Below are 16,208 nucleotides of genomic sequence, written 5' to 3'. Positions count from 1 at the left end.
ATTAAAGATAAAAAAAAATCATACTGCTACTCTTAAACCCAATACCCTTCCTGCCTGGGTGATAATTTATTATTTCAGTTACTTTTTACAGCACTTCTCTCTCATTCCCCTTTCAGAGACTTTAATGTAATAATTCTTTTTGTCTCCATCTTTTCATTTAGTGACCACTGTCCCTACGAACGGATTCTCTCTTAGTCCCCCACTTGCTGAATCCTTGGCCATTGACCGCATCTGCAGTGAAGAAACCAGCCACAAGGACTCAATGGGTTTAAAAAGAAAATAAGTTACTGTAGGTGTCTAGCTACATTTCCCTCTTAGCCTGCTACTGTAGAAAGTACCTGGTCTAAAGCAGAAATAACTGGCTCTACCCATGGCTAGGGACAGCAGCTGCTCCCCCACCCCCATCAGGTGTAAATACATTCCCCAGTTAACTTTTTCATTTTAGTTATCAGTAAACCAAGATAAAGCTCTAGGCGAAAAAAGTAACCCAGTAGATACACTGGAATTGCCCACTTGTAAAATAGAGGCAAAAAGGTACCTAAAACTGCCACTTTTTGTCTGCTTCAAACTAGGTATCTACCCAGAAAGGACACAGCTGAAATCAGGTCTATAGATTGTTTTTCCCTACTAGATTCTAATAATTCCTAACAATTTGGCTATTTAGACACTTACCCTGCAATCTTTAGCGAAAAAAGGTAACCCAGTAGATACACTGGAATTGCCCACTTGTAAAATAGAGGCAAAAAGGTACTTAAAACTGCCACTTTTTGTCTGCTTCAAACTAGGTTTCTACCCAGAAAGGACACAGCTGAAATCAGGTCTATAGATTGTTTTTCCCTACTAGATTCTAATAACTCCTAACAATTTGGCTATTTAGACACTTACCCTGCAATCTTTAGCCTGGGGGGCTAAAAAGCATAATCCCAAACTTTAAAAGCCTTGAATCCTGTGTCACATGACTATGACCAATTAATTAGTTAAATGAGTTAAAAGAACAAATACATTCAAAATGCAAATGCACTCAAAAAGCACAAAATTTAATTCAAGGCAATATATAAAAAAACAGCATATAATATGATGTAAAAGAAACATACAAAGAACATACATAAAAATGCTATATATATAAAAATATATAAAAATAAAAATAAATAACCTGCTATACTATCTGACATACTAATACTACCCTATCTGTAAATCAGTAATAAAACAGCTTAATAAAGAAAAAACATCTAACGTATATTATATTATATTATATTTTATTATATGTTGTCTAAACATAGTCTAACTATAAAAATGCTGGTATAACCCTATCTATAAATCACAAAATTAAATAGCTTTCTTCCTAATCTTACTACCTTTCAACACGGGTTTCAGAGATACATAATCATTCAGCCCAGGTAGCTTATGGGCTTCTAACATAAAAATCCATCTCAACTCCCTTTGTTCAGTTCTATTATTTAAATCTCCCATCCTAATGGTTTCAATGACAGTGTCAATAATAAAAAAGTACAAATAGTGATTCTCCCCTTGTTGTAACGTGTTTAGCCAGTGCACTATGTTCCTGTTGTCTCCTAAAACAGTAAAGGTGGTCACGAATTCTCTTCCTTAACCTTCTGTTGGTCTTACCAACATAAAACGCACTGCAGCAGGCACGGTGGGCTAAATGTATCACATTCCTACTCTCACAGTCACCTAAGGCCTTAGATTTGAAGGATTTCCCACTCGATGGATGGAAAAACATGGTGTTCGTTTTTATATACTGACAAAACGAACATGTATTACATCTCCTAGTCCCATAGTTCATAATGGATCTATGTTCTAATCCATCTGCATAGCAGAGCATCTGCTTCAATGATTTTCGATTTTTATAAATAAAGCAAGGTTTCTCTCCTACTATTGCACTTACCCTATTATCAGTCCCCAATATATGCCAGTTACGATATATTATATCCTTAATCAAACGAGTATCAACTGAGTGTGTCATACTAAACTTCAGTAATTGTTCTCTGCTCTTCATTCTCATAGGGGTAATTTCCACTCCACCCATATTGGGACTAGAAAAATATGGTTTTCCTGTGGTGTTCCTTTTAGTTCTGACTTCACTGCATGCCTCATTTACCTCTCTTTCGTGGTAACCCCTGACTAGGAACTCATCCTGCAGGGTCATCAAACTATTTTTAAAGTCTTGATCTCTTGCATGTAATTTTGACATGCGTATAGCTTGATTATTGATGACATTCCTAAAAATATGGGGAGGTTGCATACTAGTGTGGTGAACATAACTATTACGGTAGCAATCCTTCCGATACAATTTAGTGTACACATTGCCAGTGGTTCCATCCAGCTGTATTTTTATATCTAAAAACTCAATGTGGGTACGAGATCTGTTCATGGTAAAACATAAAAAATCAGTACTTTTATTTAAATGTTTCACAAATTCGCACAATCTTTCCTCACTACCCCCCAAAAAAGGAACAAGTCATCTACAAAACGATGAAAAAAAAAATGTCACCTTTGAAAGCATTGTCATTCATCATAAAAGTTCGCTCCCATTGCGCCATCACCAAATTGGCGTAGCCATTGGTTGTAGGAGTCCTCATAGCTACACCTGACATTTGTAGGAAATATTTCCCATCAAATGTAAAAACATTAAATTCTAAGACAAGCTCTAACAAAAAATCTAATCAAATCAACCTTCTCTACACTAAGTGAACCTTCCTGTAGTAAGAAATCTCTTAGATGGCATATTCCTTTCTCATTTGGTATGCTGGTAAAAAGGGATATGACATCCAAAGTAACTAAAAACTCTTCTGTTTGAAAAGGCATAAAAATTTCTCAAAAAATGTTCTGAGTCCTGTAGTATCAAGTTATATTGTGTTATTAATGGTCTCAGTTGTTTTTCCATATATACTGATACTGGCGCAGTAATCCATCCTGCCCCCGAAACAATCGGTCTAAAAGAAGGGTTCAGGATGCATTTGTGAATTTTTGGAAGTCCAACAAAACTAGGGCCAATATGATATTCAACAATAAAGTATTTAAGCAAATCTTCTGTTATATAATTTTCCAAAAAACAATTTCTAACTTGACGGTTAAAACTGTCTACCAACATATTAACCTCTGTTACATCAATCATCCTATACACATTCACATCTAACAGTAAATTATTTATAGCTTCTAAATAAAACAGTCTATCCATTACTACTACAGAATGTCCCTTATCAGCAGGCTTTATAATTATTTCTCTATCATTCCTGAGTCTATTTAGAGCTTGTTTTTCACTAAAGGTCATGTTGTAAAATTTCCTTTCCCTCCAATTAGAGCGAAACATTTCATATAACTCATTTTCACAAGCTTTCACAAAAATCTCTAAACTAGAAGGAAGAACAGGCATAAAAACACTAGGCTTCTTGAATAAGTTCTCTTCAATATTATTTGTATTACTTACACCATGTATCACTTTTAATGCTGTAATAACAATCTCCCAACTATTCACCTTAATCTCCATGGGCTCACTCAACTCATCCAATCCCCTGCCCGAATCAACAAAAACCCTAACAATCATACCTTACTTGACTGGATCCTAATCAACAAAGCCCCTCACTCTTACCTAGCAGGCTGCTTACCTGACAATCTTAGCGAACACTCCCCCAATTTCCTAATTCGGCATCACACAAACAGTCTCAAGCCCATTATTCACAGCCAAATATGGAACAAGTCCAACTTCAACCCCAACACCTTCATCTTTTCCCTGCAAAAAATTAACTGGTCACCACTAAAATACCTCAACCTAGATGAGGCTGTCCTCTTCTTCAACAGTACCTTCCTCTCCATCCTAAACAACCATGCTCCTGTAAGAAATGCCAAAGTCAGATCCAGGTGTGCCCCATGGTTACAAAAGACCACCAGAACCCTAATGAAATCCAGAGATAAGGCCTGGGAGCACTGGCGACTAACAAAGAATAACTCAGATAGGCAATCATTCCTTGACCAGCGCAATAAAGCCAAAAAACATATAAAATTAGACAAATCCCTCTACTATAAATCCACCCTAAACTCTACCAACCACAATCCTAAGCAATTCTGGTCCACTGTTAACACTATCCTCCACCCAGGGAAGGTTGATACCCCCCCAGCCATTCATTCCCCCCCCCTCCTCCAGCAGTATTGCTGAATTCTTCAACAAACATTTCACTGAAACTATAACATCTCTGAACAAATAACACTTCCCTACAACAGCCCCTCAACTCCTAACCCTAAACCCCAACTCCTTTTTTCGTCTTCACCTCAGTACCTACCTCCAACATAAAAAGACTATTGTCAAAACTTAAACCCACCAAACTCGCAGCTGACTACCTCCCCGCTGAATACTTGAAAATTGTAGCTGATACATTAGCCTACCCAATTTAAATTCTAATCAACAGTTCCATAATAGAAGGCTATGTTCCCTTGATATGGAAAATATCCCACATCATTCCCCTCCACAAAGGCATCCCCCTCCACCGACCTCTCCAATTACCTCCCCATTGCTATCCTCTCGCCAAGATACTTGAAAAATGTATCAACATCCAGGTCTCCAACTACCTCTTAGGTAATAATCTCTTTTCCAAAACCTAACATGGTTTCAGGCCATATCACAGCACTACCTCCCTCTGCTCTCCTTTACCAACACTATACTTCATCACAAAAACAATGGCCTCTTCTCTACTGCCGTATTTCTAGATCTCTCAAAGGCCTTTGACATGGTATCTCATGAGCTACTACTCTGTACTCTCCCTAACCCTTCCTTCTCACAGTCAGCCTGCAACTGGTTCCACAGCTATCTACACAAACACCAGCAATCAGTAACCTGGAACAATAGCCTATCACCTCGCCTCCAAGTTACTCTCTGAGTTCCCCAAGGGTCTATCCTTGGCCCTCTGCTGTTCTCACTTTTCACTAACAACTTACATAATGCCACCACACAAGCATCTCTTATACAGTACGCAGATGACTCTTCTCTCATTTGCTGTGCCCCCACTCTACCAAAACTACAACAAATCACACAAGAATCATTCTCTTCTGTAGAAAGTTGACTATCCATTGCTCAGCTCCTACTCAACCCAAGTAAGACAAAACGTCTCCTGTTCCAACCTTCCAAAGCCACCGAAAACACCCCCCACTTCAGCATTCTTGCCAAAGACAATACCATCATCCCTCTATCAGAACACACAAAATTACTCGGTGTTAAAATAGACAACTAACTTAGATTTGACACCCACATATCTCTCACAATAAAAAAAGTTCACAAGAAACTTGGTGCATTATATCGAAGCTGCCAATTCCTAACAAAGGCGGCTAGAATCTCCATAGCCAATTCCCAGCTAATCTCCACCCTACTCTATGCATCCCCCATACTTACCAACCTTAGACAGACAGACCTACACAAGCTGGATGCTTGTTACAACAAAATTGCTAAATTTGCCACTGGAACCTCCTACCGCAGCCATCATTGTATCTCTGTTCAAGAACTAAACTGGATAGAACTCCCACAACTCCTTCACTTTAATCAACTCACCCTCGCTCATAAACTTATTAACCACCCCATAATATCCCTTCCCTTCAAAGCCTTCTCCAACCCTATCACTCCACTAGGCCCCTATGATCAAGCAACAAAAATCAATTTACTGTTATCAAACCCAAAAACTCAGCAGGAGAAGCCATATTTTCATGTACCATATCTAAACTTTGGAACAATCTTCCATCCTCTATAACAACTCTAACTTCCAGCAGCCTTTTCAAGACTGCGCTCAAATTCCACTTAAATTTGCACTGGCTTTGTCCTTGTTCTAATCCAGACTAGCACCCCCACCCTTACCCCCCCACCTAGACTCTTAACCCAACTATACTACCGCCACTACTAACCACAGTCAGAATTAGCTAGTTATCTTTACATACTTAAAAATCTTGTCTGACAACTTTGTTACTAATATTATAAACAACAAGAAACTATCTTAACTTGCAACATTTACTGTATATACTGTTGATAATCAATATCTTGTTATTGTATTAAAGCCAACAACCTGTAATGTTGTTTACTATTGTTGCAACTTTGTATCTCTATTTATCATGTACATGATGTGGAGCTTTTCTCCCCAGGCATCCCCTGAAAAAGGACCTGCATCCAGTCGGAATTTCCCGGTAAACAAATGTAAATAAATAAATAAAATAAATAAATAATTCTTCTTGATTACACCATCCTTAGGAAAGACTGGATAGGTAAACAGGCTGGGGGTATGGCCATCATCTTTCAAGCCATCATATAAATCCATACCCAACTCCCAACTATTCCACAGTAAAGCAATGAAGAAATACTAACAGGTAAACTCCGCCTAAACAATCAGAAGTCCATAATACTTGTAGGTGCTTACATCCCACCCCAAAAAATTACAAGACTACTAAAAACATACTGAGCTGTTTATTATCTACTTTCAGCCAAGAAACCATCTTGCTCAGTGACCTTAACATAGATTGGACCTGTAACAAACCTAATTCTGCTCCCCATGATATTAGCCTCTATCTTTTCACTCTGCTGATCTAACAACTAATCTGATTTGGCAAAATATCCAAAAAACATCCATGCTGGACTGCATAGTCACCACCAACCATGAAAAAATTAAACATCAGTACCCCCCTATCTCTGTCAGCAATCATCACCCCACCTACATCAACAGAGAATATCACAAACCCCTATATCTGCCTGTAGATGAAGCTATCACTTTAATGACTCCTTCTTAACCATACTAAACCAACAAGCCCCAGTAAGACATAAAAGTGTGAAAATAAATTCTGCCACATGGCTAATCTACAAACAACTCATGAGAGACGGAGACAACACTGAGATGTAAAAAGTGAAATAAATTCTGCCTCATGGTTAACCCATCAAACTAAACAACTCATTAGAGTCAGAGACAACACCTGGAAACAATGGCACAAAACTAGGAAGCAGTCCTACCTAGATACATGGCTCAGAAACCACACAAAAGCAAAAGATCATTATAGTAAAAAGAACTTCTTCACAAACTAGGCTGTACATACAAAAGAAAAAAGAGTTTGACAACATTTAAACAACCTCCTAAAACAGAAAACCTACCCCAAATCCTTTCCCATTAGAAAACAGCCAAGACACTGCAGACAAATTCAACAAACACTGCATATCCTATACTACGCTCAACTCAAACAATAATAACCTATACCCCCCCCACCAAAAAACGCCAGATGATAGCTCTACACTGCAACTCTATTCAAGAACCATCCAGACAAATACCATCAAAAAATACATTAAAAAACTGAACCCCACAACACCAGCTCCTGCCAACCGAATACTTCATTATAGTCCTTGTCACTATTTGCTACCTTGTATCTATCCTAATTAATAGTAAAAAACAGAGCCGCTGTCAAACCAGGCAAACACTCCTTCCCAGGATAAAAATGTAAATAAATCAATAAAAAAGAAGGGACAGGAGTGAAGCAAATATAAAAAATTTTAGGCAGTCCAGATATCTCAAAGCATCTGTGTAACCAGATAAAACTTTATTCTCCAAAAGATAAGCGCTTTCGCTATGTACAAGCTTCTTCAGATCTTCAACAAAAAAACTGACACCAGTGTTGAAATATATATAACACTCAATTAACTGATTAATTAAATGAAACACTTTAAAGGGGAGATGTTCAAAACAAAACTATATGAAGAACATTCAGTATATGAAACAAGTATAATTATAAATGCATAAAATCAGACATATACATATAAAACATATAAATAAAATATATAGGATGATTGAGAATAGTTTAAAAAAAAAAAAATATATATATATATATATGAAATATATAAATGCATAAAAAATATACATGTGCATATAACTCATGCATATATCTCCATAAAAACATCTATACTATATGTGTAAAGATAGGTATAAATATTTCATCTAATATTTCTACGTCTCCTTAGTCTAGGTTTAATTGAGTCTATAATGAATAAAGAGGACCAGTGGAGTGAATGCTCAACGGAACAACAAGCTCAAAGATAAATAGTTAAAAACAAACACCGCTGAGCAAAACAATGGAGGATTGCAGTCTCATTTAAATCACAAGTAGCTCCTAAATCCAATAGCCAATGATGTAAATAATCCAAGTGCAGGCGAGGTATGTAAAAAGCAGGTTTATTAATAAAAAGAGGTGAGCGCTTTCGCATGAGCTTCTTCAGACCTATACAACTAAACTGTCTGTAAACATCAGTTTAAAAAGCCAAAATGGCTTTTGGCTTTTGGCTTTTGGCTTTTTAAACTGATGTTTACAGACAGTTTAGTTGTATAGGTCTGAAGAAGCTCATGCGCCACCTCTTTTATTAATAAACCTGCTTTTTACATACCTCGCCTGCACTTGGATTATTTACATCATTGGCTATTGGATTTAGGAGCTACTTGTGATTTAAATGAGACTGCAATCCTCCATTGTTTTGCTCAGCGGTGTTTGTTTTTAACTATTTAGGTTTAATTGAGGCTGTCTCATTGGGAGAGATTTTTTTAAGAGTAGGCGAAGGTGTACTTACACTTATGAAACCCATTTTGCAAGGCCTGATCACTTTTTCAATAATATCCATTTTTGCAGCTTTCCAACAATTCTTCAGCCTTTTTTCATAAATGAAAGATGAAAAGGAACTGTCTTGTGAGGCTGTGCTGCTGGAGTTATCTTTGGATCTGCAAGCAGCTTGATCTTATATATATTTTTTTAAGCTCCCAGCTTCATTAAACAGACTGACCAAATTTGTTTTTTAAGTTTTCCATTCCCTTCAGACTCCTCTATTCTTATGGCATTCTCCAGTTTGTAACTCGTTTATTTTCATCACCACTGTTTAATATCTGTATCATCTATCTAGTGATAGGTGACCGTGTTTAATTCTTTTTCAGTGTGTCTTCTTTTATATTATGTGCAGTTATATACTGTATACATTTTGGAAACAGAAGCTGGAGTAAACAGAAATTTCCTTACTGATGTGCTTTTGGAGAGTACCACAAAAGAAGCAACAATCTAAGCTGAGAAAATAGTTTCTTGTTAGCAGAGAAAGTAACCAAAGCTATGAAAGCCACAAGTGATAAACTGTACCTGTCAATTTAACCTTGACACTGACTTCTTGACAATGTTAGCAGACACCAAGCCTAAATTATGAACAAGTATAATGAATAAGGGAAGGGTTTATAAACTGAAGGCACTGAGTAAAGTATCTTTATAGTGGCAAAAAAAGTGGACGGAGACAACACTATATTACAGTTATAGAATAAAAGGAATGCAGTCCTATGTGTTTACTGCTCTACTAAAGATTTCATCCTGAGCATAACAGAAACAAATTAACAATTCATTATAGTCCCTCTGGTTACAACTCAGAGAATTGCATTTACTGCTGTAAGGTAAAACATCCTTTGTTGTATTCTAACTGTGATTTTTTTTTTTCTTTCTTCCAAGTTCTGTTCTGCCAGACACAAGTCGTAAGAGCCGGCAAAAAACAAGAATAGTAAAGAAGACAACAGATCCTGTCTTTAACCATACTATGGTATATGATGGATTCAGGAAAGAGGACCTAGAAGAAGCCTGTGTAGAGTTAACAGTCTGGGACCATGATCGGTTGGTCAACCATTACTTGGGAGGTCTCCGACTAGGTCGTGGCACAGGTACTGCCGCATTTCCATTAGTTTTGAAGCTGTGCAGACTAAAGTTTAGGTTAACTGTACTATGAATGTAGATATACCTGTGAGTTCTTCTGCACACCATAAGCATACCTTCCTACAAGATGAATATCATCTGTACTGCAGTGATCATACCTGAAAAAGACATTAATCACCACCAAAGTAAGACTAGACTGCTATGACATTCTGAGACATGAATGATGTCTCATTCCTTTTAGAAATCTTTTTAATATATATTTAGCATTTCAGTTTCAAGCAACTTAATTTCCATTATAGTGCAACAGTTTTGAAATCTTTGGAATATATCTTCTTTCAGCTTTTCCCGGTTAGGCATCACAACAGCAGATCACCTGTCCACTTATGATTGGCAGTGGAGTTTTACAGTGTCGAGTTGCCAGCCCAGCACCCAACCTTCCACAGAAGGCACACACGCACACACCTAGGGCCAATTTAGAGTGTCCAATCCACCCACAGCATGTCTTTGGGATGTGGGAGGAAACTGGAGCACCCGAAGGAAAGCCACATGACCACAGGGAGGACATGCAGACTCCACACAGAAGGCATCCCAGCTGAGGATCGAACCAGAGAGCCTCTTGCTGTGAGGCGGCAACGCTAACGGCTGCACCACCTCGGCCTCCCTGTAATCTCTGTAATATGTACTTTATGTAAAAACTGTGTGTATGACTTCTATTTCAAGAACACACACACACACACACACACACACACACACACACACAAATCATTTTCAGTCACAACCCAGGCTGGTTAACCATTCACAACTTTTAACAGATAGTTATCACGTTTTAGCAAAACTCAAGAATGGACTTTAACGTGGATCGTGCATGAGGTGGAGCAAGTCCAGCACTCTCCTATTACCATGGTTGTAGTCAAACGAATGTTATCTCAAAAAAAATTCATGGAACCCATATAAATTTAATGTGGATAGGTAAATAACTATAGATTAGATATAGATGTAGATATAGATAGATGTTTGTATTCAGATGGTCAAACACCTTCTTGTGACATTGGAAATTTTTAAGCACAGTTTTTCCATTCATAATGATTCATTAGTTATATGTACTACAGATAACTAGGCTTGCATCTCCCTAGAGAGCCATGTTAAAATCTGTTCCTGAGGCTCATTGATCTGATAGTCAGTGAATTGTGATTGACAGACTGTGAGATAATGTACTGCAGCTCAAAGAACAAGAATAGACTTGTGTATGTATAATGTTCATGTATATAAAAGTGTGTGTGTGTGTGTGTGTGTGTGTGTGTGTGTGTGTGTGTGTGTGTGTGTGTGTGTGTGTGTGATATATATATATATATATATATATATATATATATATATATATATATATATGTATATATAAAAACACCAAAAACCTAAAACATTGAAAAACAAAAGATCACAAAAGGAAAACCAGTTTCTTTTGCAGTCCATTAACCCAGTAACTAACTTCCGATGTAATTTGCCTTTGCCTGAATAGTAGTAGCATTATGGAAAGGGGTTTTGTAAGGTAAGGTGTCGGGCTGAGTTTAGACACAGGCCAAGGTTAGGGTAAGAGTTAGCATGTGTTAGTAAGGTGCAGCAATCACAACCCTTCTGCTTACCTTAGAAAGAAAACACCTCTGCACCATCACCACTACACAAGACACTTGGACACACACCACACTCACCAACACATGCACAATAATACATTGATCCATTTACTTAATGCTAACCTACAGATACTTGAACACGCTTCCATCCACAAATGATAAAACTTTCCAAATGTCAGAAAGTTTTGGCACTTACATCCAATCAACTGAAAAAATTGCATCTGTCCCCTTACCTTACTCTAACCCTGACCTGACAATAGTCACATACACATTTGCTACTTGTCAACCAGAAAGACAAACAATGCATCTTCTTTCTGTCTCCTGTTTCATGTTCCTCCGTTATGGATCACTAGGTACCACATTTGCACTTAATTGCGTATCTGCCTCACCTGAACTTCACTTTTTCAATTTCTGACACCCCACCCAAAACCTAAATGCACATTCTTTTGCCTCTGCGTTATTTATTGAAATTTCCCTCAGCTGGTCACTATTAATTTCATTGTTAATAAAAGTAACAGCATACTAACTAACTCAGTATCACTTTTTTGAGAACTTATCATTTTTGATTTGGCATTGATATAGAAGTTAAACTCAGTTACACAGAATGTACTTAAGATCTATAAAAAGTAAACTGAAAGTTCATTCATTGTAGTGTATTTCTAAAACTGGGCAAAGCTGCCAGCACACCCCATACATGTGGGCTATACCCCCCAATACTTATATAAAGAACGCCAGGTTCACTGTACATGGAGGTTAAGGACAGCCCCCCCCCCCCCCCCTTCATAGTTACGGTTTTTTTTTTTTTTTTTTTTTTTTTTTTTTTTTTTTGCAGAAGTATTGTTTCATCCCATGATGTGAGGGAATTACTCTTCAAACTGTCACAGTTTGCAGTTATGGTCTAAATGGTCAAATTTCTAAATGGTTGCCCAATTCACATCAACAAGTCTGTAGCACACACCTCTGTAGTATCAGAATGTACATCTGTATTCCTCGAAAGCTGGAAACTGGCAGCCTAAAAGCAAAGCATCCTTGCTTTCTCCTACCTATTGAAAGGTCTCTGAAAATGGGGGGACTGGGGCTCCTTCAGAATGTGTGTTTGCATGATCTAAGCAGGTACTAAAGTTACAGATGCTGAGTCACTGACAATAATCTGGTGTTTAATTCAATGTCCACACTACATACTATGACCTACAAACACATCACAAGATTGTTTTCCATTGATTTGGCTAAATGTTTGATACGATTGACCATCAGCTCCATTTGTCAAGAATGGAATGCCTAGGCCTTTTTGAGGTTAATTTTCATTTTTCACAGATGACCTCTCTGACAGTCATTTAAATTAAAGACACCTTGTCTCCCCACCTTATAATATTGCCTGGTTATTAAAGGCTGTGGGCATGTTTTCTTTGTTCATTAATACTTTTACCCTGAAACTCCCCTATGTGAGTGCACTGTTGTCTGTTAATGGTTTCTTCTTCATATGGTTAGGATCCCCTACTGACCAGCACTTTCACCCTGATATAGAAATGGTATAAAACCCATCATTGTAACATCACTCTAGTTATTAATAAAGCAGTGCCCTTTGTTATCCACAATCTGATTATGAATGTCCCCTGAAAGTTTAGTTTTAGATGCCCAGAAACTAAAGCTAATGTGGATTTTAAATCTCTTAGGATACTATTAGACCCCTCATCTTCATTTCTGGTATCAATGTAATGTTTTCTGTCTCAGACTACATAAATAACTGATGGCTTTTTAAGTGATTAGCATATTGGTGAGCCCATCTTCAGGGTTAGAGGGATAAAGTCATGACCACACGCCAGAAAACCTGAGTCTGAGTCGCAGCTCAGGTGCTAAGGGTGCCAGGATGGGGAGGATGGATGCAGGCATCACTCACCCAGTGGCGGGGAGGGGGTCAAAGGCTGTTTAACATCAGACCAGGGTAATCACCACAGAGCACACAAGCCTGAGGGCCTGGTCATGTGTGCAATGATGCCTACTTCCTCTTCTAGAACAGCAGCAATTTCAGAAGTCATAACTGCCATGGAGAAGGATTAAGATTGGGAGAGGGGGCCTGCACAGTCACTAACGACTTACTCCCAAACACCTGAATGTCACCTCCTGGGTGAATGATTTAGCACCTAAAACTTCCACTCAAGCAATGAATGAATGGGCCATTGGACGTTTACTTTTGCTGAGTAGTGAACATGCTTGACTCTCTCTCCTACAAGAGGAATGAATGGTTCAGAATGGTGATGGGAGGGGAACCCTAAAGTAATCATGTTAGGTTCATAGGTTCACAGAAGGTTACTAGCTTACAGAGCTAGAGCCCATACAAACCTAGCCATATTTGTTCCGAGTTGCCCCAGTTGTTGTTCATTAGGTGAGAGAAGTTCACAGAGGTAAGGGACTTCCTCTCTCCAGGAGGGACATGGGTGCCACTCCAGGAGTGAATTTGCGGTCACCCATCCATTGATTTAGGTGGCATTTGAAGAGGGTAAGGAAGGAAGCTTGTTGCAGAAAAGTGTCAGGTTAAGTTCCCTGGAGCGAGTGCCTCTCATGCAGTTTAATTTATGAATGTGTAGCATTTACATCATGGCTGGGTCAGAGAGTGCCATGTAAGCTAGGCACAGTTTACTCCTTAGCAACCTGTAGGAGACAGAAAACAGTGACAGAGCTTTCAGTCTTTCTGCGTAAGACTTGTTTTCTATACCCTGTCATTTCTTTGTGAGAAACCTCCATGGTATCTTCAATTGTTACAGATGTCTGGTGAGGTGCATGCAAAGGGGTGCATTGTACTTGATTATTGGTGTGATGGGGACCAAGTATAATAGAATTATAACATCCTTATATTTAGATGCAATGCCTTTACTTATAAGATGTGCCACATAAAAGGATTTCCTTACTACTGTGGATACATGGTGGTCAAAGTTTAGATTGCTGTCAACCTGAGTACCCAGATCACATACCACTGGGTCCACATTTAGGGGGTTATAATGTAATTAGCAGGGATGTCAGCTTTCCCAAAGGGAATAATAGTGTTTTGTTTTGTTTTTTTGCTTTTAGCTTTAATTCGTGACTTTGGCACAAATCATTTGTCTGCATTAACCATATCTGCAGTATATTAAATAAAAACAAATAGTCAGATGAGTACCCTAGAGAAAGATGCAATCCTAACAAAAGTTTAAATATTCCCTTCTGTTACTGGAGAGCTTCTGCCAAATTAATGTGATAGCATTGCATATCTTTGCAGAGAATGTGACTTCTCCCAGTTCCATAGATGTAGATGCTTCCCATCAAAGCCAGAGCTGAGATGCAACTTACAGTAATAATACACAAGCTAATCCCCTACAACTGTTTTAATTCCCCAAGGCAGAGTCTCCCAGCCCAGGAGGCTGGTGCTGTGTTATGCTCTTCTTCAGAGTTCGCACCATCTCTGTGCTTAAGATCCCTGAGACTAAGACCTTCTTTGGGAACAGGAACATCTGTAGTGCTATCTCTGGTTTATGAAACTCACTTACACAAGTAATTAGATCAGTGCTTTTAATTTGCCATATGCAAAGAGAAAAATCTGGCAGCTGCACTAGACAAAAAAAAATCACTGTTATTTAAACGACTCTCACATTTCGGAACAACTAGTAATGAGTTTCTTCTGTTCTGTCCTGCTAATTGAGCCAACTGCTTTTCCAAGCAACTTGTGCTCCACTCATCTTTGCCCTGGAAGATTGCTTGGCTCATTCCAGAAGTATTCCATCCTCCTGCCTTCAAACCATTTGTAAGAAATCTGATTCCTCCTACATCTCTGTTCATCCTTGGTTGTATCAATAGTCTTTCTCCCTAAAACATCTGCATGTACACAACATGGTACACATATTTACCACTATTTTGTTTTATTATATCCGTTTTGTCTGTACAAAACTGTGTGCTGTAAATATTGCGTGCTGGTCCATGTTATGACTTAAAAGACTGTGTTGTGGGTCAGCCTGTTAGTATGGTTAACAAAAAAAAAAACAGAAAATAACTTAAACTGTAAAAATGCATAATAATTAATGCAGCCCTAGACTCATACACTGTGTCATCTAGTTTCTGAGCAATACCAAAAAAGCATCAGTTGTTTCTGTACTGCCTTAAATTTCTTTCATCGTATAGCATATTTATGAATTCTCTCAACTACACTAGTCATTTCCTATAGCAGTGTAATCACATCAGTCATTATATTGATTAGTTTCTACCTTACTTCATACAGTTCAAAAAACAAGGAAGAGCAAATTATTGGGGTGAGGCAGTACACATTGCCTAATAAATATTGACCTTTCTTTTTCATTAATATTGGTAATTATATAGTAGCTTACTATATATATTTTTTACTATTTAATTGTGTTGGTATTAAGCTCACTAGACAACAGAAGAAAGGATTGCTGCAGTCATAATTCTGGAGATGATAGCAATATTGACAAAGCAGACCTGTGAGACTGAAGTGGATGTGTCTTTAGAATTAGCAGTTGGGATACTTCATACAGACAGGTGCCAGTGTGTACAGGGATAATGGAGCCTGCTTGGGTACATGCTGACAGGTGCCAGTGTGGACAGGGATAATGGAGCCTGCTTGGGTACATGCAGACAGGTGCCAGTGTGGACAGGGATAATGGAGCCTGCTTGGTTACATGCAGACAGGTGCCAGTGTGGACAGGGATGATGGACCTTGCTTGGAGTACATACAAACAGGTGCCAGTGCAGGCAGCCATAGTAGAGCTTGTTTGGGGTAGTTTTAGGTAGGTGTAATTGTATCTACTGTCCTTATAGCACTATAATGGCAACATCGCTTGATGAATGTTGTAAATGAGGAAATGTATTAGCATTTGAGTACTGAAGGGCAAATATCTG

The 16,208-nt window shown here is 38.2% G+C and overlaps 1 protein-coding gene across 11 annotated transcripts in view; it reads left to right on the top strand.

The window, feature by feature from the left end:
- The window catches only part of SYTL2 (synaptotagmin like 2), a 1,607,062-nt gene that overhangs the window by 1,569,281 nt on the left and 21,573 nt on the right, over nt 1-16,208 (top strand). For all 11 annotated transcript variants that reach the window (XM_044071181.1, XM_044071180.1, XM_044071175.1 and 8 more), the window contains one exon: nt 9,502-9,707. In XM_044071181.1, coding sequence (XP_043927116.1) covers nt 9,502-9,707 — 206 coding nt within the window. The remainder of the gene's footprint in view (nt 1-9,501; nt 9,708-16,208) is intronic.

The sequence above is a fragment of the Protopterus annectens genome, chromosome 5.part0, assembly GCF_019279795.1.
Source record: "Protopterus annectens isolate FY-2018-M chromosome 5.part0, PAN1.0, whole genome shotgun sequence".
Classification (NCBI taxonomy): domain Eukaryota; kingdom Metazoa; phylum Chordata; order Ceratodontiformes; family Protopteridae; genus Protopterus; species Protopterus annectens.
Note: the sequence above shows the minus strand (reverse complement) of the source record. Positions and strands in the feature narration are given on the sequence as shown.